General features: G+C 44.8%; 1 protein-coding gene across 3 annotated transcripts in view; it reads right to left on the reverse strand.

The window, feature by feature from the left end:
• FHOD3 (formin homology 2 domain containing 3) overlaps positions 1–26443 on the reverse strand; it is a 482714-nt gene that overhangs the window by 34049 nt on the left and 422222 nt on the right. For all 3 annotated transcript variants that reach the window (XM_023207642.2, XM_023207641.2, XM_023207640.2), the window contains 4 exons: positions 24922–25805; positions 12865–13023; positions 2847–3029; positions 784–903 (listed from right to left, as the gene is read on the reverse strand). In XM_023207642.2, coding sequence (XP_023063410.1) covers positions 784–903; positions 2847–3029; positions 12865–13023; positions 24922–25805 — 1346 coding nt within the window. The remainder of the gene's footprint in view (positions 1–783; positions 904–2846; positions 3030–12864; positions 13024–24921; positions 25806–26443) is intronic.

A 26443-nucleotide genomic window follows, 5' to 3' on the forward strand; every position in this document is an offset into this window, starting at 1 on the left:
AAAAGCTGCTTTTCTTAATAGCTAATGCATGTTGGGCTTAATACCTAGGTGATGGGTTGATAGGTACAGCAAACTACCAGGGCACATGTTCACCAGTGTAACAAACCTGCACATCCTGCAAATGTACCCTGGAACTTAAAAATATTTTTTTAAAGTTGTTTTTCTTTAAGCATCAAAATGCATGTAAGCATGAATATTTGAGTGATAAGCTCAGGAAAAAAAAATGGGGCAGAAGAAAGTTTTCCAATGTCAAATTTGAGAGTAGTTACACTTTATAAAGAATCATGTGTGTGTTTTCTGTTTTCTTATTTATAGCAAGACACTGGTTGAAATCTTGAGACGGAATCTTGCTCTGTCACCCAGGCTGGAGTGCAGTGGCAAGATCTCAGTTTACTGCTACCTCCACTTTCCAGGTTCAAGCGATTTTCCTGCCTCAGCATCCTGAGTAGCCTGGACTACAGGCACGTGCCGCCATGCCTGGCTAATTTTTTGTATTTTTAGTAGAGATGGGGTTTCACCATGTCAGTCAGGATGCTCTCGATCTCCTGACCTCGTGATCTCAGCCTCACAAAGTGCTGAGATTACAGGCGTGAGCCACTGCACCCAGCCCAGGCCCTGATATCTTAAGAACAAAATTCCTTCTAGATTTTCAGCAAGAAGACACAAAAGTCATTTGTTCTACTGTGTTTTGGGGGACCTGAGGTACAACTTTCATCAGCAATTACTGGGCAGGGATTTTGTGGCAAGGGGGGTGCTGCAGGATGAGGGATGGGGACGACTTACATTAGTTCCATTTAGAAAGTTTCCAATGGCTAAGAGAGTAGACAGGATAAAGCCCAAGGTTTTATTGTTCTCCAACTGGTCTATTCCTTCCTTCAGGTCCAGGAGTGGTTCTGCTACTTCCTTTCAGTTAAAAAAAAATTAGACGATAAAAAATAATATAATATAATTTGGCTTTACTTTGTTCTTTTGACTTTCTGTATAAGGGAACACGCGGTGCTCTCCCCAGCACGAGGCAATCCCCCGCGATGGGCATTGTTCCTAGGTATGGAAACGTGTGGCAGGGAGAGCCTCTACTCCCCAGACCCTGCAGTGGAGACCAAAAGGACCTTGTGCTGGGGTGACAAGGGTTCTGGACTCCCCGTTCCTACCTCAGGGAATGCCCTCCTCTTACTCTCCTTCTTGGCTGTGGCTGACTTCTGGGAAACTCTTCCTTCCCATCTTCCTTCAGCTTCTAGACCACAGTCTTCTTCTTTGCTTTTTCTCGTTCCAGGCAGATTGGCAATGAAAGTTGTGGCCTCGATGTCCCTGAACTGCCCCAGGCCTCCTCCTCCCTTCAAGGCACTCTATGGTTAGCCACCTCTCAGCCTGGGCTGCTCACTAGAAGGCTACTGCCCTCACTACCCCATTGCCTTCATGATCCCCCTCCCTCAGACCTCCAGCCCACCCTGTAGCCTCATGGCCTCCATCTCCCCCACCCTCTCTGCTGCTGTTCTGTGGCCCCCACTCCTTTGTCTTGACTGAGGCTCTCCCCCAGACTATATCCCAAAGCCAGGAGATCCAGCTTCAGTTTCTCCAGCCCAGGTCCTGCCAGGCTGACCCAGTGATCTGTTTTCTCCATGATGTTACCTCCCTTAGCTAAAGAAAGTCACCTGAGCGTGCTGGCTGGTCTTGTGACCCAGTCATAGCAGTCACCTCAGCAGTCCTAGGTGTCTTTCTCTCTGCTTGACTTCCTGATGAATTCAAATACTGTAGTTCCCTCCTGAAATCCCCCAAACCCACCACCACCTATCTGGCCCTCAGTATAGGACCTTGCTCCTTCCTTTGCCAGAAGATGGAGACCACATAGCCTCTCCACTTGGCTTTATTTTTTTAGGGATGGGGGTCTCACTCTGTTGCCCAGGCTGGAGTACAGTAAGGTGATTATAGCCCACTACAGCCTTGAACTCCTGGCCCCAAGTGATCCTCCTGCCATAGCCTCCTGAGTAGCTGGGACTACAAGTGCATGCCACCACACCTGGCTAAGTTTTTAAAATTTTTGTAGAGACAGGGTCTCACTATGATGCTCAGGTTGGTCTTGAACTCCTGACTTCAAGTCATCCTCTTGCCTCAGCCTCCCAAAGTGCTGGGATTACAGGTGGGAGCCACTGCACCTGGCCCACTTGGCCTATAGAATCTGTCTCTTCTGGGGACTTCCTCTCAACTAAGATCCCACACAGTTCACTTTCCATCTCTCCCTTTTCTTCTCCACTGGCTCCTTCTGTTCAGCCTGCATCAAACTCCCACTGCCCTATTCCAGAGAGGATGCCCATGTCCTCTGCTTTCTACTCAGGAGGAGCCTCCTCAAGCTTTCTCCATTAAGGCCCCTTTCCTTCTATTCTCCTCCCAAACTCTTGCAATAGGCATCATCTTCAACTTTCTACCAGGGATACTTTCTCAAAGGGACCCAAAGACCTGCTAATTGCCATAGTCACTGGCAGTTTAGGCGATTATCATCAGGTGGAAGGATTATAGGGAATTTTCTGTATTGTGCTTTTCTGTATTTTCCACATTTTCTACAATGAGAATATAGGACCTGAAAAAAAAATTAACTGTTTTGCTTTGTAATCAATTACCTGGTGCCCACAATCTAGTGTCTGAGGCTGACACCAGGCAGACACTTTAGAATCAGCCTCCACTGGCCAGCTGCTGATCACTTGGTGTACACACGACCTGCTCATTGTCAACTCACCCTCCACACCCTATGCCAAGAATGACATTTCACTGCCTTAATATTGATCAATGAAAAACTGCCTTTCTCAACCCTGTGGATGTGGGATCAGCTGCCTCTCTTACTGAGAGCTTACCTTTTCTGTAGTTTCATAATCCATTTTGAATGCCCAGAGGTGAAGTCGTGCAGAGAGCTCGCTGATGGAGGAGAGGGTGAGGAGGAACTGCTCTGCACTGCCCAAGGGGATTTCAGGGTTGGCCAGCTGAGCTTCCTGGATTTTCTGCTTCTCCTCGTCGGTGGGAATCATCGTTAGAATTTTCTGGAAATATGAGGTGATATATTTTCTCTTAGTGATTGACCCTCCCCTGCCCCTTCAATGTTATAAAATTCATATTATAATTTTCCAACCAGGTAATAGAGGTATCTACAGGTGTTATATTATCATAAACCGAATATACTTGAAGCAGTTTGACCCAAAATTTCAGGGTTTTGCACACAAAGTACATTCTAGGCAAGAAAGGGAGATGGGAGGTGAGAAAAAGATGAAAAACAAGACACAAGATTAGAGAACAGCTCCCCATTCCCTAGGAAGTAGAGTAAGACATGCCAAAAATATGCTTTGTAGCACTTCTGGATTAACTTAAAAGCTTACAAAAATGAATCATTTTCAAGTAACTCAGATTGACTTTTGTTCATGTGACATATAACTATTTTAACTTACATAGAAATGATAGTACCTTAAGTAATACTAAACTTAAGTCTGATTACAGAAAAAATTATGATGGTATCTAGAAATACAAGCTAATAAAAGAAGTATATCTTTTTACTTCTATTTGTTTCTGGTAAAAATCAATTGTGGAAGGCAGAGAAGGCAAAAAGGCACCAGAATACATACGATTCTCATACACTCAAATTCCTTTGTGATTACATTTTTTAAAGTAAAAATTCTCATGTCTACTCTTACTATTCCTATTGAACATCATATGGAAACCTTAGCCAGGTACATAAAAGAAATAAAAGGCATACAGACTAGAAAGGAAAAAACTGCTCATACACACAGATGTCATAATTGTCTGCATAAAAACTATAAGGAATCTACAAAAAATTTCTAAAACAAAAAAAGTGAGTTTAACAATGTATGATGTAGGGTCAAAACACAAAAATCCATCTTATTAGTTCATTATCTGCACATTTATAATAAACTAAGTTTTAAAAAAATGCTATTTGCAATGAAACACATAGGTATAACTCTAACAAATCCTGTTAAGTATCTTTATGCTAGAAACTAGAAAATGCTGATGAAAGCAATCAAAGAAGATAGAAACAATAAGTACATGGAGAGACATACTATATTCATGGACTGAAAGACTCAACACAGACAAGATGTTACTTCTTCCAAAATTGATCTATAGATTTAATTTAATTCCTATCAAAACACCAGGATGATTTTTTTGTAGATATATGATGCAGGACAGGTGAGCCCCAAAATTGGGGGTTAGCCTGGGATGGTTTTTGGCTTTAACCAGGAAAGAATTCAAGGGCAAACTGGTAGTGATAGACTGAAATTTTTTATTGAACAGTACTGCTCCTTCTGGAGCAGGGCTAACTCCTAGGCAGTGGGCCCAGGGTTAGCAAAGTATGGGCTCTTGGCAACAGTATTTATACTCATGTAAATCTATTTTCAATTATATGCAAATTAAAGGTCAGGTCAACACAAATTGAGGGGTGGGTTGTTTAGAACTTTCTAGGAAAGGGACAGTAAGTTTTGGGTCTTGCCCTGGAAAGGGGTGGTAACTTGTGGGTTGTTGCCATGGCATTTATAAATTGTCGTGGCTCTAGTGGGAGTAGCTTATACTTATGAGCAATGAGGGCAGCTAAGGATTGCTTTTGTCTCTGTCTGTGGTTTTCATCAGTTTTTTTGCTTTATCCCATCTGAACCAGATCTTGCTTTGGTCATCAGGGTTGGGACCAGAAAACAAGTCCTGCTGGTTTCCTACCTTACATAGACAAGCTGATTCTAAAAGTTACATGGTAAAGCAGAAGAACTAGAACAACTAAATTTAAAAAAGAGTAATCTTGGAGAAATCATATAACCTGACTTTAATAAATAAAAAGCTATGGTAATTAAGACAGTGTGTCATTGGTAAAAGGATAGACACCTAGATCGATGGGACAGAGCAGACAGTTCAGAACAGGACACACAAATGTGGCCCACTGATTTTGAAAAAGGTGCAAGGCAATTCAATAGAGACAGGATATTATTTTCATCAAATGGTGTTAGAACAACTAGACTCCATATGCAGAAAAAAGCAACCTCAAGTTAAACCTTACAGTATACATAAACAAACTCAAAATGGATGACAGATCTGAAAATAAAATGGAATACTATGAAACTTTTAGAAGACAACATAGGAGAAAACTTTTATAACCTATGTTAGGCAAAAATTTCTTAGACATGATTCCAAAAAAGAATAAGTTAATAAACCAAACTTCATCCAAATTAAAAACTTTTGCTTTGTGATAGACACTGTTAGAGAATAGAGGACAAGCTATAGTTCCGCAAAAGATTAAATATAGAATTATCATACAACCCAGCAATTCCATTCTTGGGTATTTATCCTAGAAAAATGGAAACTTACTTTCACACAAACGCTTGTACATGAATATTTGTAGTAGCTTTATTCATAACTGCCAAAAACTGGACCAAACTAAATATTCTTGAGTGGTGAATATACAAATTGTAGTAGATTCCCTGCAATGCAATAGCACTTGGCAATAAAAGGAACAAACTATAGATATGAACAATGATTTGAATGAATCTCAAAGGCATCATGATGAGTGAAAGAAGCCAGTCTCAAAAGGTTACATGCTATTTACAGGACATTCTTAAAAAGACAAAACCACAGTGATGGGGAATACATAAATGGTTACCAGGTGCCAGAGGTGGGTTGAGGGTACAACTATAAAAGGGCAACACAAGAGTTTTGTTGGAAGATGGGACTGTTTTAAATCCTGATTGCAGTGGTCATTGCATGAATTTATGTGCTTTAAACTCACAGAACCATATACCAAAAAGTCGACTGCACTCTATATGAGTTCAAAAACTAAGAAAATAAATAACAAAATGAGAAACAGGACTCTTGACACCACAGTCCCTACATATGCAGATGTTTACACAAGTGTGCATCAGGATGTACCTGGCTGGGATAGATGTAGTCCTGGGCTTGATGAGGGTGCTAACAGGCAGGCCAGCCTTAGTTTATCAGAAACCAACGATGCAAAACTGCATTGCAATTGTGCTTTCAGGCTGTAGTCAGTGTAAAGTTATCAAAGGTGAGCCTGAGACACCTCCCTTTTCAACTTTCCTTTCACTGGCTCTCCAATCACTGAGGCTTTGGGTGGAATTTGAGCATCTGGAGAGATATGTGGTGGCAGTGCTCCTTGCTTTCCCACAACCTGGCACATGTCCCACCTGTTCACGCAGAGAGCATTAAGAGATAGCCAAGACACTTCAAGCAGATGTTACCTCTTTAAAAACATGCATGATTTAAACTCAATTAGTTTTCAAAATAAATGCTTCACTAAAATTTGTATTTTAATTTCCTTAGCACTGCCATTGTTTTTGGCATGACCAAAATTCCGAAATGAAAAACTGTCAACACTTTGTACAACCTTCAGAAGACGTCTTCCTGTAATGAATTTTGTTGCTTTGTTCCTTTGAGAAAGCAATTACTCTTCTTTTTGTTTTTCATTTATCTAATTTATACTACTTGGTCAATGTTGAAGATTTATGAGGTTGCCACCTGCCAGTTTATTTTATTTTTTTTACACATCACTGACAATAAGAATAGTTGTAAGACAGTGGAATGGTAGGCTAAAGCCACCTCCTATGAGCCCCTCCTATGAGCTGATGGCCCTTGTTTTTTGTGAGCAGATGATAATGTGATGATTATGAGGTGGTATTTTTAACTTGCTTTTCTAAGTCAGTAGATTTATTGATAATTTCATGATCACCGTTTCATTTCACAGGAAAGCAAACATCAAACAAGACCAATATGGTGATAGGGATAGGAAGCAGAGAAATTCTAGACAGAAAAGGGTGGGGTCCCTGGCAAAGGCCCCACCCTCAAGCCTGGAACTGTGGCCCAAAGTGAGAACTTTACATCCCCGTTTTCCCACCTTTTCCAAAACCACCCCTGGTCTGCCCCACCCCTATCCTGTACCCATAAAAACCCCAGGCTCCACTGGCAGAGAGCAGATAAGGGGAGAAGAGGAGAAGCAGCAGGACATCAGAAATTGTGGTTTGATGTCAGAGAGAGGCAGCTTGACTTCAAAGGGATGGCTTGACAGAGTTGCTTCCAAGAGGAGTACAGCTGGGAATGGCCAGACTCTGGGGGAAGATCGCTTTCCCATTCCATCCCCTTTCCAGCTCCCCTTCTTGCTGAGAGCCACTTTCATTGGCAATAAAACCCTCTATATTCACCATCCTTCAATTCATTTATGTGACCTGATTTTTTTCTGGACGCCAAACAAGAGCTCTGGTGTCACAGATGTGGGCGCTAAAGGCTGTCACACTGACCCTCTGCCCTCACTGGTGGAGAACAACCACCTCACACAAAAAGGCAGAGGGTCAACTGAGTTCACACTTAAGCCATCCACGATGGCAAAGCTAAAAGTCGTACTGTACACATGCCCTCTGGGGTTTCCAGGGTTGCGGGTACTCCCTGCCAGACACCGCTGCAGGGCCCACATGGAGTTTTGCTCCTGCCGGTGCCCAGAAGCACATGCCCCGGCTCCTGTACTCACTCACCTGTGTGCTCCCACTCCTGAGAGGAGTTGAGAGCTATGAGCTGAGTAAGCAAGGCACTCCCATCACAAGGCCTGTGAAGGGGTCAGGGAAAATGTCCTGTTTCAATGTGATAACCTCCATGTTTTAGCTTTTGCCTAGACAGCGTCCCTCTAGCACTGCTCTATGTATATTTGCTTTTGTATCTGAAAGTCATGTATTTTGGAGAAAAATGCAAAAATCTCCTTTTTTTTTTTAAATAGACCCCAATACTATTGGGTTTGGCCATTTCATTTACCTGCACATGAAACCATAATGAGTAATTCTTTTGCCCTGTGAGTTTTAAACAGAACCCTGGCTACAGCTTTGGATAAGCATCTGCCACAAGGATTTTGGTGACTGCAGTAGAAAGTTGAAGCCCTGAGGGCTATGCCTGGTTTGCATACAATGTGCATATTTGCATGAGAAAATAGTGTTCTATCCATGTACTTACATTCCTATAGCAACTTAAAAAAAAAAAAACTTTAAAGCATCTTGATAGTATCTTCTTTCATTCTTAGATTACTCATTGAGGCACATTAGGGCAGAAATTACTGTATCAAACTCACAGACAAAATGATTTGCCTGAAGCTAAGCTGGATCAACCAAGGCAGAGCTAGAGAAGAATTCAGGGGCTACCTCTAGTTTCTAGCACTAGCCCCATAGTTCATAGGGATTCAAATTAATAGTGAATAAATTCAACCATAAATGCAAATTAGCAGTGCAGCTAAGCCTCTCAGTCATCAAGATATGCTGGTTCCCTGGCACTGCTGAGTCAACTGTGACTCTCTGTGGTCAGGTTCGTCTGCATATGTCCGGCACCCACGCAGCTGGGCAGCTGTGGACAGGCACTGTGCAGGGTAAACTGCTTTCAAAGATGCTGTCATTTTTTATCTGTGGCCAAAGAAAATTTCTGTTTCTAGGATGCCGATTGGATTGGCAGCCAAGTTGGGCCAAGTTAAATGTTGTTTGGGACCATTCAATTGTGCTACCCTCTGAGTGGCCACAGGCTCTATAAAAACTAGAGAAGAAAGAAAAAGAAAATAAAAATTGTCATAACTTCCATTTATGATAATTTGATGCCATTTTACTTGGGGAAATATCATTAATGCTACTTAAAGATGGCTGCAAAATGATTTTCTGAAGTTGAATACTCTTATGAAAAATGACTTCCTTAATGAAGTTAACTACTCCTTCAGGTTTTCATGACAAACCTGGATACATATCATTAGGTTGCTAAGCAAAGCCATGGGATGAAAACATTCTAATTATGTTTAGGTACACAGAGCTTTCAAACAACCCCATTAAGCCATGGTGCCAGGCTACAGTGCTTGCATCCGAGAAGCAGACAGTTTGGCTAAAGGCCCTCTGGGTGCAACCCGGAAATCTCATTAATAAAGATCTGTACGTACCCATTTGCATGTCTTCTCAGTCCTGATTTAACTCTTGAACAAGCCTAGAGAACAAGCTCTGGGTATTGGTTTGGCACAGGGATCTAGATCATCTATCTCTACCTCTCAGGTCCCTGAGACCAATGGCCCAAGATAGTAGGTGATGCCTGAGAGTGCCCTGGATTCCATGTTCTCCAAGAGGGCTGTTTCGACTGGAGTCTTCTCAGCTGTGACTGGGAAGTGCTGAGGGATCTACATAGTCTCTGGATTCACACAGGCAGCCTTTAGATCAGGGGCTCTCAACCGGGGTGATTTTGCTCCTAGGGGGTATGTGACAATGTATGGAGACAGTTTTGGTTGTGGGGGGAGGGTAGGTGTTACTGACATCTAATGGGTAGAGGCCAGGGATGTACTAAACATCCCATAATGCACAGGACAGCCTCCTACAACAAAGCACTGTCTAACCCAAAATGCCAGTAGCACTGAAGTTGAGAAACCCGCCTTAGAAGAGAACATAAAAATGTAACTCTCTGTCATTGTGACTATGAATTTACTGAGGACTCACGATGCAATAAAATCTCAGTAAGGGCTACCAGGGTTTGCTATGGCTGTGTCTCCTCACTTCAAATTGCTCTGTAAGTCACTTACTCCTGGGTAGCAAATGTAGGCAGCACAGTGAAAAGGGCTGCGCTGCTGCGTACATGTCTCTCCCTCACCTTTCAGATTCCCTCTTATTCTCTGAGGCACACAAACCCAGGCTTGGAGGGCCCCTCCAGGGCCAGCCACCCCACAAAACCACAGCCTGCATTCTAGATTCAAGCTTCAGAGCTTGCATCCTGGTTCCCCGGGTCTCTGGCACACTGGCTTGGGAGCCTGGGCACACCCTAATGCTGGGACTCCCGTTCTTCATGTTCACGTTGGGGAGCATATGTACCTCATAAGCTTTGATGAGAATCTGTGGCAGGCACCTACCTGGTGCCTGGCCCACAGTAAAAATCCTATGAAAGTCAGATTTGGTGCTGTGCTGCTACTCCCATATCCATCAGCATCATAGCTGTAATTATTCCTTCCTGGATCAAAAGGGTGTTCAACTGGAAACCAGCCAGACAAGAAAAAATAATAATTTGGTTCATTCTAGAATCTGAGTAACTTATTGTATCTCAAACTTTCCCCACCTGGGGAAAGTTGCATTTCAGGAAAGAACAAAGGCAAAATCAAAGGAATAAATTTCTCCTGAGGGACTTTCAAGTTCTCATGACAAGGAGGAGAAATATTTTTTAAGGGTCAGTTGTCCTTTTATTCTTTTAATCAGGCTGGCTCTGGCTATCTTTGTAGCCTCTCTCTGTATGAATCTGAAGCGTTTGTGCTCTCTGAAGGATCTTGTTGTATAAATAGGATGGCCCAAGAGCCACTGCCTTGTCTCCCCTAGAGGACAGATGTGGGATTCAGTCAGGGTGGTGGGAAAAATTTTAAGAGGATATTATAGGAAAGAGAAGCAAACCTTCTTGGAATGCCAGGGGGTTTGCATAGCTTTAGTAAAAGATTTGACTAAAAGCAGCCTAACCCTCTTTACCTTGAGTTGATACTAAAAGGAATGTTAGGGAGTTTATCTAAATAGCTTGTTTACTCATGTGGTCCTAAGACTAACCTTTGATTATCCGCGGGTGCATGATTGCTCTCTACTGGGGGGTCGGCAGTGTTAATTTCCCTCTAGTGGTGTTTACTCAAGACCTTTGTCGTTTAATCTGTACTAAATAAATGTGAACTTCACTAGTTTATCAGGGTGGATGCTGCAGATTCAGGAGCAGAAGCCCCTTAGCCGCACTGACAGACAAAATATCTGTCAGTGTATGTCTCTCATCTGTCACTGGGTTAGGGTCTGCGGGTCGGACCCCGCAGACAGACACTTTGCACTTGGTACATCCAGGTCCACCCAACAGCAGGCCACTGCCCTGCTCCTCCCTTGTTCCTCTAGGAGGGTCCCAGAATGGGATGCATCACACTGAGGCCTGGCCTGCCCCTTCCTGCGATCTAGCAACTGCCTCAGTCTCTCACTCTGTATCTCCCAGCTGTCGCCCACTCACTCCTTCATGTGCCCTGCTCCGGTCTGCTGTGTGCCCTTACTCTCTCGATAGGCCGGATTCCTGGATTCGAGTGGGCCCTAAATCCAATGACTGGTATCCTTATAAGAAGAAGGAAGTTTGAACACAGAGGAGAATGCTGTTTGAAGACAGAGAACACACCTGGATATGCTGACCGGCTTTGCTGCCTGGCCTGGCTCCAGAGCTCAGGGCACAACTTCTTCTGCCAGGAAAGAAGTGCATTTCCCTTATTGTACTTGTTCCTGGAAAAGGGAGTGTATGTTTCTCTGAGTAGAGCTGCCTGGGCCTTATATAGGTTTTCTAGGGGTGCCATAATAAAATATCACAAACTGGGTGGCTTAAACAACAGAAATGTATTCTCCCAGAGTTCTAGAATCTGGAAGTCCAAAATCAAGGTGTTAGAGACCATACTGTCTCTGAAGGCCCCAGGGGATGAACTTTGCTTTTTTTCAGTGCTAGTGGTTGTCCACGATCCTTGGTATTCTTTGACTTTTAAAGACATCACTCTAATTTCCATCTCCGTCATCACAAGGCATTCTGTATATCTCTCTGTGTGTTCTCTGTCTTCAGATAGCACTTTCCTCCCTGTATTCAAACTTCCCTCTTCTTATAAGGATACCAGTCACTGGATTGAGAGCCCTCCTGAATCCAGTATGACCTCATCTTAACTTGATTACATGTACAAGACCCTTTTTCCAAATAAGGTCACATCCTGGGTGGGCACGAATTTGGGGGTCCACTTACTAGAGCCTGCAGTTCAGGCCTCTAGTAATGGCTTTTTCTGTGAAGGTCCCTTCCTTCCAAAGCATGAAGGCATGCCCAGTGGTCTGGGTGCAGACCCCTCTGCGTACTGTGTGCCCACTGCTCCCTCCCATTCCCAGGGCCATGGGTGATTCTGGCCAGAGGCCCAGGCTCTTCCTCACTCTCAGCTTTTCTGTAGAAGGCTTGCTCTCCCTCTCTGGAGTCAGGCATCATAGGTTCCATCCACGCCCAAGTGTCTCAAACAAGAAGATGAACCCCAGTCACGGAGAGGCTTTAAAGGAGTCTGGGGTTCCCTGCCAATAGGAGGATGGGTTAGGTGCCACCCAATGCCACAAAGCAGTGTCCCCAGATCCCCACTCTGACCCAGTAGCTACAGAAGCTATAACACCCTTCTGTAGCAATTGGTGGGTGGGACACATCAGCTCTGCTCACTCTTTTTTTTTTAATAAGAGATTTAACCTGCTAAACTGGCAGCAACCCACAGCGCAGGGAGAGCGTCGCCTGTGGAAGAACATAAAACCAGGCCCCACAGGCGAACCCTGTCTCCAGCTCCAGCTGTGTGGCCACAGCCACGCCACCCAATGTCGCTCCACTTTGTGACATTCAGATCAACACATGCTAAAGCTTCAGCTGACTTGAGCTCTCTGGCTTATCAAATGAAACACGTCTCTCTGAACCCCAACAAATGCCAAGAGATAAAGCTCTTACATGGATGTGCGCATGTTCTGAAAACCCTACCTTTGAAAGTGTTAAATGTTATGTGGTTCAAAATGACATGGGAAAAAAAACCCTAGTGGCCTTCCAAGGAGTTTATCTACTCTTCTTCCATTCTGAGGTAGGCAGAGTGCGGTCAGAGGGAGATTGGTAAATGAACCTGAGTGAAGACTGCTGAACTTCATAGGCAAAGTGAGACTTCCCCTCCCCTCAAAAAGTTTAACACATGTAAGAATTATTAACCTTATTCACGGTCTAGCTGAGGACAGAAAGGCACATCTTTTGAAATGTGGACATGCAGCATATTATACGTGCAGTATATGATAAAATACAAATAATGCTTAATAGAGCTTCCCTCACCTCGATTCCTTCTTTGTTTAAGGCATACTCATCAAAATTCAAAATGGCGATCTTAATCGTCCTTGGAGGGGGCAGCACCGTCAGACCAATATTGATGGCGTTACTCCTCTTGGAATCCAGAACAATGATCTCTTGCCTTTTTCCATCTGCAGCAGTTTTCTTAGTGATAAAAAAAGGAGAATCCAAGATTAATGCACCATCTTGGGTCCTTTCTGCATTTCATTATTAAAAGCACTCACTACTTATTTAGAGATGAAAACAAATGGCCCCAGTTCGGCTCAGAGGACTGGCTACTGTTCAGCACAGAAAGGATCAGGGATTAGTTCTGAGAAGCTGCCAAGCCTAGGTCAGCAACAGAACTTCAAGAGTCAGACACATACAAAAATAAAATGGATTTTCCTTCAATTGGGAAAATGTGATATTTTGCAAGGAAAAAAAAATCTGTTTTTCCATAGAAGCAGTGAAAACAATATCAAAACCTTTCAGAGTTCCTTTCTTGTGGGCTTCGAGGTGTCAGAATGTCTTGGTTGGCCTTCATACATACGGTGTGTGCCCAGAGACAGCTGATTTACACGCTGAGAAGAGGATCAATAAGGAGAATACAGCACCACTGGCCTGTCAGCCTCTCCAGATCTACAGCTATACTGTCTCAAAGCCCTCATCTTGTCATTCAAACATTCCATGCCCCTTATACCAGAGCACCTCCACCTTTCCTGTGAACTTAGGCCTCTGTGCAGCTGCCTGGTGGATGAATGAAGATGGGCCTTCCAATGAAAAGAAAGGAAAAGGCATGCACTGGTGAGGATGAATAGGGGACGAACCGGCTTAGAGGCCTAGGAGGGGAGCAGGGAATAAGAAGTGTCCTGGCATTCTCAAAGTCCTCGTATGTGTGGCTTCCCAGTTGGCCTGCGTGGTCCTCAGAGGCAGGTCCTAGGCTTCACTCATCTCTGCAGCCAGCCCAGAATTAGACAAGATGGGAGCTTGGCAAGCAGGTGTTGTGAGCCAAATGTTTATGTCCCCTCAAAATTCCTAAGTTGAAGCCCTAATATGCAAAGTGATGATATTTGGAGGTAGGGCCTTTGGAGCTACTTAGGTTTAGATGAGGTCACGAGGGTGAGATCCTCATGATGGGACTGGTGTCATTATAAGAAAAGACCAGAGTGCTACTAGTTCTCTCCCTCTGCTACTTGAAGACACAGCAAGAAGGTGGCTGCTTACAAGCCAAGGAAAGCACCCTCACTAGAAACCTAACTGGCCAGCACCTTGATCTGGAGTTCCCAGCCTCCAGAACTGTAGGAAACAAATTTCTGCTCTTTAGGTCACCTGTGTGTGGTATTTTATTATGGTAGTCTTAGCGAACTAAGACAGTGTGTGTGGGGTGATGAGTCAACCCTGTCACTGGCCAGAGCTGTGACCACAAGGCCCCCAGCCTTCCTCTTCAGCTCTCAGGAAGTTGGGTGCAGGTGGCACTGGGGGCAGGTGGAAGAAGACTTGGCTCCACAAGCTCCCTGCTCTTGCTCAGGTTTCCCTTGAGGCAAACACACCTGGGAGAATGGCTATTTTGACTCGTGTAACAAGTCTAGAGTAACAAAGATGAATGAGGCACTGTGGCTTTCCTGAAGACACATTCAGCTCAGTAATGGGGTGTGCTGCGCCCTCTGTTGTTGAGGGAGCTCAACAGCAGAGCAACTGTAACTCACCTGGTGGTGGAGGGGCTCAGGGTCTGGAAGGGCTGACCCTTGGACTAGGCCCTAAAGAATGTCTAGGATCTAGTCTGGGGAGAGAAGACCTTCAGGAAATAAGAAGTGGCTTTGTCTAGATTGTTAAAAACCGCCAGGGATGAGGCTGGAAGTTTGATGGGGCCACATCCCAGAAACCTGTTGACCCAGCCAAGCGGCTCCGACCACACTGTGCAGGCAGGTTCCCACTGAGCAACTGACTGCCACTCATCATCCAAACTCCTACACTGAAGCCTCACCTTGTTCTCTAAAGCAGGGACCCTGGCTGGACCTGGGAGCAGCCAAGCCAGCTAAAGAAGCTGGTCTGCTGTAGCCCCAGGGACCGTGAGGCATCGAGGAGAAACAGGCTCAAGTCCAACTTAAGTCTTCCTGGAACCTTCCAGACTTAGTTGCTAAATTTCTATTTTAGATCCTTAAATATGCAGTTGGGAATAAACTCAAATTTCTTCATAACAAAAACACAATACAAAAAACCAACAACAACTACTGAAAACATCCCAGCTGCTTTGGGTCCTGGTGACCAGGAGGGGCAATTCCTGTGGGTAGGGTTGTCAGCTTTGAACACTGGGCTCCCAGGGACATGTGGCATATATACATGCCTCCCCACTCTTCAGGGAAAGTGTTCTGTTCTATGTAGTTAACCTAAGAAACTTATCCGGAGTCCCCGGAAATTCTCGATTTAGCTTTTAAATCTAATTTTATGTTGTGTGTGGAATGCTAAAGGAATGAGAAAAGTTTGACAAAATGTTGACTATAGACAACAAAGAAGGATGTTACAACTAGCAATGCCAACACTGTGGTGCTGAGGCCTGTTTCTCCGGGCACTGCTGGGCACCTACCCCAAATCCACGCCCTCTTCCCCACTCAGCCACAGGACTCTGTTTTTTTTCAGGCTGATTTTTTTCAGACACATTTGTCCGTTAAATCAATTCCCTCCCCGGACCCTCTGCGACTGAAGCTGGCCCCGTGACTTGGTTCTGGCTTTTGTTTTCCTGATTAAAAAGCAACAGACCTGGTGGGCCATGCCTTCTGCTCTTCCCCCTTCTTCCTGCCTAGAATGGAGATATGAGCCTGGAGATGCAGTGGCAGATGTCTCGTGAGCACAGGATGGCAGCAGGGATTCCCTGGGAACCAGTAGCCCTTAACCCCTCATCCACACAGTCCCCATCACTCTAGGAGCCCAGCCAGCTCGCCCAGAGGCTTTATGCAAAATGAAGCCCCTTGCCATCACCCTGAGACTCAGTCCCATGGCAAACAGCTTGGGAGAGAAGCACTACTCAGATTCCAGCCTCATCCCTGGCAGCCAGTGTCCACGTGTGGCAAGCAATTTACACAGACCTACAGGGTGGCCCTGAGCCTGACATGCCCTTGGCCCCATTCTCAGTAGAGCTCAACTTACAGCAACACACATGCCCACACACACCCCTGTAAGTCAGGGAGGAGTGAGCCACTAAGCACCCCGAGATCATGGGAGAGCTGTCCCCACAGAAGATTCTGCACATTTGCAGAGCACTTCCACCCATATCATGAAAGAAAGAATAAGCATTAAAGAAATACCTGAAATGGAATTATGCAAACTCTAGATTTTAGCAAAAAGGTGCTTTAAGTGCTGTTCTTTATAATCACAATAAACCTCCACCAGATGCTACTAAACACTAACGTGTCATCTGGTTAGTACTGCCTGAGATGAGGGAGTGGGTTGGGTAAGGCTGTCCAACTCTCTCCTTCCCTCTGACAGTAATCTAAAGCAGCACTTACAAGAACAAGCCAGAGCTCTCTGTGCCCACGTCCATGTCGAAGGATTGGCAGTCATCTCTTCTGATCCATTTGAATTGTCCTTCTGAGCCAAAGCCTCAAATCAGCAATAGCGAACTTTACTAGGTCCTCCACATGGTCCTATGACAGAGCAACTATCGTCCACTCTTCCTTCCCAAAGTGTCTCATCACCATCCGTCCTCCATTCCCACCTCTCCACCCTGGGCCTGACCACCCAGAACCCCACTTCTCAGAGCAGCCCAGCACTCGCCTCCTGCTTCTGGTCTCTTCTCTCCCTAACCCATCCATCCTACTCTTGCTAAAAGGAACTTTTCTGGCCAGGCACGGTGGCTCAAGCCTGTAATCCCAGCACCTTGGGAGGCCAAGGTGGGCAGATCACAAGGTCAAGAGATTGAGACCATTCTGGCCAACATGGCGAAACCCTGTCTCTACTAAAAATACAAAAATTAGCTGGGTGTGGTGGCACATGCCTGTAGTCCCAGCTACTCGGGAGGCTGAGGCAGAATCACTTGAACCCGGGAGCTGAGGTTGCAGTGAGCAGACATCACACCACTGCACTCCAGCCTGGTGACAGAGGGAGACACCATCTCAAAAAAAAAAGAAAAAAAGAGGCCCTTTTGCTTAGTGCATTTCTTTGGCCAGTAAGCCACAGTTTGCCTATGATTTAAAATTTGAAAATAAGGAAATTGGTCATTGATGGGAAGGGGATATAAAGCAGAGGTCAGAGAAGAGTGGTCCTTGTGAAGGTTAGAAAATGTAAATGCCCTTCTTGAAGGGGACAGCATCTAGAAGGAGGGAGTGAGCTGTGATGAGGTCAGACAGGTATCAGGAACAGGAGAGGAAGCAATGCTTCTAAGTAGGAAATCGGAAAGTTGTTCTGCAATTGATAAGAAACCAGACACCCCCAAAAAATACCCAAACAAGGAAATAAGGCAAAAACCCTCTTGTATCTTCTATCTGAAGAAAATGCCAACATTTTCTTGAGAGTAATAAACGAAGACTTGGATAAATGAGAAATTTCATGTTCCTAGATAGGAAGTTTCAATATCATAAGTGTGCTTTAGTTATCTCTTATCTAATTATATATATTTATATATGTAACATGTATATTTATATATAAAACATAAATATATATAGAAGTAATACATATATTGGCTGTCCAGTAGATATATTACATTTATTTTGCATATATGTAAACCTATCAAAATTCCCATAAGATTTGTTTTTGGAATTAGAAAAAAATGTCTAAAGTGAACATGAAAGAATATTGTATGAAAGTGTCAAACACGTTCTTAAAATGTAGAGTTATACATAATACCTACCCAATCAGCCATCAGCTGTGTAGCACTGGCCCTAGAATAGTTGGAATAATAGAACAGAATAGAATAATAGTACAGAAAAAGCTCTTATACAATGGTCCAGGACATTCTAACAAAGACACTAAGATTAGTGACCCAGAATCTAACATAAAAAGATCCATTTTTAATATGGAATCAGAAAAACTAACTTTAAGCCAAACAAACTGATATGGCGAATGAACATTGTGACAGGCTGGATTGACTGACATGGTCCTTCTTGGGAAGAGAAATGGCCAAGAGAAAGCAGGAACCCAGGCTGGTGTGGGAACAGCCAAGTGTTAGCACGGCATGAGTACACCATAGGCAGGAGATCACCTTGCTGACTAGGGTATGACACCACCCTGCTGCCTGGAGTCTCAAGACATTCTCAGTGATGGTCCATGATGCTGAACCCTGCACAGGTGCAGAAGAGGCTGAGAAACAAGCCCAGTCCCTGATGGTCTCTTTCTGATCGACTGTGTAAGCTTCCCTATATTTATTGCTTCTCTTTGATATATAATCCATTTCCTTAAACAGGTATTTCCTGAGTGCCTGCTGTGAGGTGCCTGGTTCTCAAGCGGGAACATTTCCATGCAGACTAACAAAAAATGCATACCTGTGGAGGGCCAGGATGCCCCCAACACCCATGGTCAGTTTTGGAGCAACAGGACTTTGGGGGTTTTGTCTTAGTTTGTTGATAAAAGAACAACTAGCCAAAGCTCTGCCTTCTTCCTCAGCAAGTTCCAAGAACTATCAGGGAGGAAGTGATGATGGAAGGAGGTGCCTGAGCCCAGGCTCCAGGTACAGGATGCTAGACTAGGAGTTGGCTGGATGTGAAAACAGGAACACCTATCTTTGGGTGGTCAGCAAAAAGGCAGACATGAGACAGTGTGCGGGAAACCATGGCAGGGCCATCTCTGAACATGCTGCTTTCCCAAATACGTCCAGAAGTGCTCAAGGAAAGAGAGGAACTTGCTTTTTTAAGGAAGTAGGGGGAAGCCTGGGAAGCAGCCAGGTTCTGTTTTGGTTCCAGAAAGCCGAGTTAAGCTGAACTCCCATGGCAGAGCTCCTCCTTCAGAGCTCCAACTACCGGGAGCCTCCAACATGCCCATAGTAGCCCGTCTCCCCTGGAGGAAAGACAGTCTCTGGATGAATGCCATGTAAGGCTTTCATTTGTTTTTGTTTTGGACTTGGCTAAGAACAGTGCAGGGAGAGGGAGCAGGGGTGTGCACAGCCAAGATGAGGGAGAGGCAGAGGTTACCCTGTGTGGAAAGAAAGGCTGTCTAGGCCAGCAGGAAACTCAAAGGGAGTGGGGGGGCGGTCATTAAGGCAACTCAGGGAGAGGATCCAGCTTCTAGGAAGATGCAGGTGAGCCCCTCTAGGATGAGGCTTCAAACAGACAGCACTCAAGGCTAGAAGGGTCACAGGATTCCTGAGAAGGGGAGGTAGCGACTGTCAACTGCCAAAGCTTCGGGGAAGGGCTATGCCTGTTCTCAGTAGCCCCAGATTCAGCTGGTGAGCCGCTGCCTGGGTTGGGAGTCCGCTTTCTAGAACCAGCAGCCCCAGGAGGTAGGATCCTGCAAACTCAGCCACTCCATGAGGCACAAAGTCACATATGGTAATAGGAATATTTTCTAGAACCGCTAAGCCAGATATTTAGGCTCGGCTGGATATAAGCACTGCAGTGCCACAAGTCCACCCAGGTGGATCCCTGGTGAGACACCAATCCTTGATGCAGAGAAGGATGGCAAAATGCCCATGTGGAGGAGATGCCCAAGTTAGGCTTTCGGATAGAACAAAGCATTGCCTCCAAGGAAAAGTATTTAAGAATCTGCAAGTAAAGACTCAAACTTGATTCGGAATGGTTATTGGAAAAGAGTGACAATCATACAACAGTGACCACAACCTAGTTTCAGTCGGCATCCTGGGAAAGAAAAAGATCTAACTTCCCCCTCACAGACATTCCATTTTGGAAAAAGAAGAGTGAGGATTCAGGTAGCAGTTAGGAAAAAAAGTGGAAAGAAAAATTTAAATCGTTAATAGTATTCATTAAGCTTAAGGCTTCCTGAAATGTTGCCATATCACACTGCCCCTTTGCAGTTTTAAAGAGTATTTTACTATAACAGAGGATGCAATATTTAAAAAGTGGATATTTAACAGAGAACATACCACCCCAGAAGGTGCTGCAATTGACAATAGACACTGGGCTGAGGACATGGTTTATTAAAAGAACGGCAGGAGGTTTGGGGAGTGCTGGTGAGTGTGAGAGCGCTTCCATGAAAGGCGACAGACCTTTGCAAATGTTTCTTTGCATCACTGTTGGAGACCCTGGGTTGGGCTCAGAGAGGCAGAAGTTCTAGAAATGGTAAATCATCCCTCCTCGCTCCCTGCCAAAAGAGTGACACCACAGGATATTTTCAAAACTGTCTGTTGAGAAAGTGACAGTTACAAGGATGCAATGACACAGATGTCACAAAGATGTGACAACTATGGAATTTTCCTGAAGTCTTGAAACAAGGGAGACAGGGAAGTGTATAGGAAAGCATTAAGGCAAACCGCCCCCCATCTACACCCCCACCAACACACACATCCTAAAATGAAAAACAAAAACAAAAACTAAGCCCAAGCAAAGGTGGAGGAATCCTTAGAAATAAAAATGTCTTGCCAGGTAAGTTTTGCCTTATTGTTAAGGAAAGAGTATTCATGTCTCATATGTGCCCTTTGGGTTGTCTAGAGTAGAGGTCAACTGTTAAACAGACTTCCTGCATGAATTCAGTTTATTTGTTCTCCTAATCCAGAGACCCAGGAGAATAGAAGGGAGTCTCCATGCCATCCAAGGACTTTTGGCCCTGACATCTTTCTCTGCGGTTATTTTATTCTCCTATAGGATTCACCACATCCTATAGGATCAGCAGGCACACACCAGGACTGTCTGGGCACACAAGGATGTGTGAGCGCCCTGCTGAAGTCCCAGAGCTGTGTTCAGAGATTCTAGGTAGAATTCAGATTTCTGAGGGTAATGTGAAATAACTTCTTATGTCCTGAACCTGAATACAGCGTAGGAAGATTTCTATCTACTCTCAGGAAAATCAAAAGGGTCAGGGAGTGTCAATGTGGAGAGCGGTGGTGGGGAACACAGTGCTCCTTCAGTGCCTCATTTCTCACCAGAAATCAGCGGCTCACAACCTTGGTTGTACTTGAGAATCCCTGAGGAGCTTTTAAAAATATACTTGGGAAACTGAGGTGGGAGGATCGTTCGAGCCCAGGAGTTTGAGGCTACAGTGAGCTATGATTGTGCCACTGCACTCCAGTCTAGGTGACAGAGTGACACCTTGTCTCTAAGAAATAAAAATAAGACAAATAACCCAGGCCAAGGCCCAACCTGACCTAATTTTTCTTTAAAAGTTGCTGTTACCAGTTCAAATAGATTTAGAAACTTCAAGGTAAATAAACATCTCCAGATACATTCTGGACTCCCTCTCTGTGATAAACCTAATGGATGCAAGAGAGTAAGACAACATCAGGTCCCCAAAGTGGAAACTGAGTCCCACTCCATGTCTGTTTTGGTCTGGCTGTAACTTGGGGCATAGAAGCTGCCCTTTGAGAGCAGGAAGGATTTTGCTGCCCCTGGTTAGGTACAAGGGTTGGAAAGTCACTTTCCTGGGGCTCCCCAGGGTGATGTCAAGCCCAAGAAAGTCCCAGGGCTTTCTGCTCTGACATCTTTTTCCGGGGTCACCTTATCTCCCATGGGGCTCACCACATCTTAGAGCAGCAGTCAGAACATAATGAAATTCAGCACAGGATTTCTACCTTTCACCATAAAACACAGTATGATTCATCTTATTAAAACACCATATAATTCCAGCTGATAGAGAACAATTGATCCAATTCCAGAAACTATTTTGAAAGAAAATTAAAAAGTGCATCTTTTCAGTCTTATCATTTTTTTCATTAGGTGGTCACCCTAGCCTTAGATCTGGCTCAGGAATCTTTGTTTTTCGGTGGCTTAGTCACAGCCATGCCCAATAACTCTGCTCTAATGTTAGATTTTTTTATGAAACCTAAAACGAATTTGCTTTGTTTTGTGCTGTCTTGTGAAGTCGATTTCACTCTATTTTTGTTGCATTTTATTTATTGTACTTAATTTAAAAATTTCGGAGCCAGAAATCAAAAGTGGCTGTTTACATTGTGATTTATGAAAACCACAGTCAAGGATTAGAAACAGAAATGAGATTGGTTATATCTGTAGTAGTAACATATGCAAAATGGATTCAACTCTCCAATGTAATGTGGGGTTTTTTTGTTGTTGTTTTCTGATTTTTGAGACAGAGTCTTGCTCTGTCACCCAGATTGGAGTGTAGTGGTGTGATCACAGCTCAGTGCAGCCTTGACTTTCCCAGGCTCAGGCGATCTTCCCATCTCGTCCTCCCAAGTGGCTGGGACTACAGGCATGTACTGCCATGCCTGCTGTGTGTGTGTGTGTATATATGTGTGTGTGTGTATATATATATACACATATATATATAAACCCCATCTCTACGAGAGAGATATATATATATATATATAGGGTTTCACCATGTTGTCCAGGCTGGTCTCCTGAGCTCAAGCCATCTACCTGCCTTGGCCTCCTAAAGTGCTGGAATTACCAGCATGAGCCACCCATCATGGCCAAACACAGTGATGTGTTTAATCCTAACTTGCATTCTTAACTTTTGTAACATTTTGTAAACTAGCTCCTGTTCACATTTCCTATCCCAAAAACAAAGGTAGGGGTTTTGGGGTCTCATTATAGAACATTCTGGAATCAGTTTGGTAAACTTTTCATTTAATATATCACTTTCTTCTTATACTCCTACTTGATAAAAGCTATACAAACATTTGTCTATTAGCGAGGCGATACATTGTTCTAGAGGTCACTACCTGCTTCAGGCAATCATGCAACTTTGGGCTGAGACGGCAGAGGCTAGAATATTATCACCGACCAAATTGGCTGCAGTGGGACCAAGAGAAGGAGGGAGGTAGGTGAAGCATTCATTTTGGGCCTACTTGAGGAAACTTTTAATTTTTTAAAAATGAAGCTAGGAGTGCCTTCATCTCCGTACTTTTATTTCATTTTATTCCTCCCAATACTGAGTCAAGGGGCAGCCCCTGCCCAGCAACCTGACAGGGAACCACAAGAAGCCTAGAGGTGCAGCCAGCCAAGTGGGCAATGAGGGGAGGAAGAGGAGGAGAGGGAGAAGGAGGAGGGAGAGGAGGAGTATTCTGTCCAATTAGGTCAGTGGGTTGGAGGGTGGTGTCAGTAAGTCAGGTCATGGGTAACTTCTAGCAACCACAGACTGCTGTGTTAATCGCAACTCGTCTTCTCCTAAATGTCAGGCTGCCTATAAGAATTGGAAGGGAGAGGCTGGGCGCAGTGGCTCACTCCTGTAATCCCAGCACTTGGGGAGGCCGAGGCAGGTGGATCACCTGAGGTTTAGAGTTTGAGACCAGCCTGGCCAACATGGTGAAACCCCATCTCTACTAAAAATACAAAAATTAACAGGGCGTAGCAGTGGGCACCTGTAATCCCAGCTACTCAGGAGGCGGAGGCAGGAGAATCTCTTGAACCTGGGAAGTGGAGGTTGCAGTGAGCCAAGATCACACCACTGCATTCCATCCCGGGCAATAGAGCAAGACTCTGCCTCAAAAAAACAAAACAAAACAAAACAAAAAAAGAATTAGAATAGGGCATGTGCTCGGCACCACTTGGTACCAGTCCTAGGAAGTCAGGACACACATACAACAACCCTTTCTTAGGTGTTATTTTCTGGAGGGGACAAAAGCTGAGTCTACTTTCAACTGAAGGACAGGACTGACTGGGCATGATTTTTTACACTGGATCCTAACAGTGTAGATTAGTAAATGAGAAAACTATAATTCTGATTTGAGGAGATTCCTGAGGCTGGAAATGATTTAGACTCATGTGGTCACTGAGAAACACACACTGGGGTAAATGCCAACCAGTGAAGGGCAGCAAGCAGCTTAAGAATCCCAGCATGCTTTGAAAGGAAGCTGACCAACTACAGCTCCCCTGGCTGGCCTGTCAGCATCCCACAGCAGTGACAGGCGCTAACTCTGTCACTGTGCTCCTCATCTGAAGGGCTCACTCGTTCCAAGGATCCTGCATGTAATTTTTGATACAGAACTGGTGTCCAACTGGCAGGGCTGGGAACCTGACTCAGTTTCATACTCACCCAAAAAGATACATGCATGCAGCAACACAGGGAGTTAAAATTAATTCATGATTATAATCTCTTGCATATTTATTCTAAATTATGCTTTACAAAGTGCTTTCTCCTACCCCTAGTACCTGGAAAGAGGAGATAGACTTAAACCTGTTTTAAAACTGGAAAATATCCAGAATGAGTTTTTAAAAGTCAGTTAAGATATGCGAAGGAGACTCTACTAATGTAGGGAATCATTAGATATAAAATCTGTGACCCAATATCTTGCAGTTTATCGTGTAAATTAACCATGACTTAGCCTTTGGTGCCCAGTAACTATGTACAGTGTTTCCCATTGATAAAAGTGGTATAACATCTTTGTTACTATCACAGTGGCAGTGCCTATAGGATTCTCAAACATTTATCCAAAATACTAAATCTAGATGCACGTGTAATATTGACAGGATGCCAAATATACAGCTCCTGGAAAACTAGACAGCTGCAGAATGCTGGCTTGATCAGGGGCCAAGTCAAAGAAATGTCAGTTGGATTATTGCCTTTGAGCTTATTGGGTGGTTACAGATAAAGTTCAAACTACTACTATCAGTCATAATCAATGAAGGTAAGATTAAATAAGCATAGCCCGTGTTTGGTGAGTCAGCAAGTCCACTTTCTCTAGTTAACATCAACATCTGCTATTGGGCTATGCTGACTTTCCTTAGTTGACCATTTTTGTCTTTTCCTCAGGGCTATCTGGTTCTTTGAAAGCTCCTTTGCCTAATACAAGTAAGCTGGTGACCATGTTAGCTAATAAGGGTCTCTGACTCATGCAGCCTACACCTAGCCCGTGGCAGAAGGAACACTATATTAAAGATCAGATTTTTATAGCAATGGACTTTTTACCAAATAGCAAAAGCAACGCAAAATAGTATTTTATACAGAACAAATCTCATCAGCCCTACCCAACTTCCAATCAAGAAGCATGCTGAAGACTAGCAGTACCTTTGAGACAGACAGTTCCTTGGATTTAGACTCAAACAGGTGCTCCAGTCTGGAAGTGTCCACCTTAATGGGTTCCAGTTTTGACCACAGGAATTCTCTGCAGCGTCGGTTGTTTTTACATGGCCAGTCAAAAGGCCGAACTTCATTCCAGAACAAACGGATGGTCTTCTTTTTCTTAGTGAATGTGGGCTGACCCCTGGGTACCTGGGACCACCCTAAGCCCTGAGGAGCATTGAACACTGGAGGAGGAGGAGCCAATAAATTACCGGGGACAGGAGGGGGAGGGATGCTGTCCAACAGGGGTGGAGGGGGTGGGGGCGGCAAACCCAGAAAGGTGGGTGGGGGTGGGGGAGGTGGCCCAGGAGCCTCCCTGTGACCTAGGTCCACATCTAGGACGTCAATGTCATCCTCCTCCCCCAGGTCAGTGAAATCCATGTCTTGGATTCTGAGTTCTCTTGGATTGGCCATGAGTTGGTCCCAGATGTAATCAGACTCTGTCTTTGGCTGCACCAGTGCTGTTTCTGGGACCTTGTCATTGGGCTCAGCATCAGGGGTGATGGAACCTCTCCCAAGGTCCCCGCTGTTGAATTTCTCAGCAAATGCTTTCACACTGCCTCGATTGTCCAAACAGCCGACGTCCACCCTCCTGACGCTCTCATCCTGGGTCTGAGAGTTGGCCTGCAGGGTGGATATTCTGGTAGAAAGGCTGGCTACCGCCTCTGCCTCCTGCTGGGTCCTCCCGGCCTCCCCATCCCCCTTCTCCTCATCACCCGGAGTCTTCCTGTTATGGGCATACAGCATGTCAAGCATGAACCGTTTGCTGGTGAGGATGTCGCCACACTGTCCATTTACACCTGCATCCTGGACACCTGCGGGCCACAAACCTGAAAGTACACGGGAGAGAAAAATGAGAAAGGGGCAAGGGGGCCTCGCTTCCATGAGAAAACCGATTAGACAATAAGTGAGCTTGACACATGGGAGTGACTTCAAAGAAGACACTGTACGAACAGTCAAAACCATGGCCAACAAGATGCTCCTGGGCAAGAAGAAATGCTGCTTTACAGTCCCAAAGACCCACACGAGGACCCAAGACTCTTCCAGGCATGATGCTGCCGGCTCCTACCTGGGCTCACGGGAGAAATTTTCCTCCTTTTTCCTGCCCACCCAAGGCAGCAGGTCAGGACCCACTCAGCCACAGGTAACTAAGGAGCCTCTGCCCTAACTTGAGATAGAGAGGCAAGAAGTCACTCCCTGGGCCCAGCAGGTGTTGGAGAGCCTGGAAGATTACCTCTGTTTCTCTCCCCTACTCCAAATCTACACTAGTGCAGCTCAAAGTGCCTCAAAAACACACAAACTGTGCCACTGGTCACTCTTTAGGTTCATTCCTTATCACGGTCCCTAGTCTCCAGGGGACTGAATGCTGCCTGACAATCTCACTCACTCCTCTCCAAGGTGACTTTCCATAGCCCTCTCTTCTCTAACCTCCTGCCCCATCTCATCCTCAGAGATAACCTTGCCTCCA

Source organism: Piliocolobus tephrosceles, chromosome 18 (assembly GCF_002776525.5).
Source record: "Piliocolobus tephrosceles isolate RC106 chromosome 18, ASM277652v3, whole genome shotgun sequence".
In the NCBI taxonomy this organism is placed as follows: Eukaryota; Metazoa; Chordata; class Mammalia; order Primates; family Cercopithecidae; genus Piliocolobus; species Piliocolobus tephrosceles.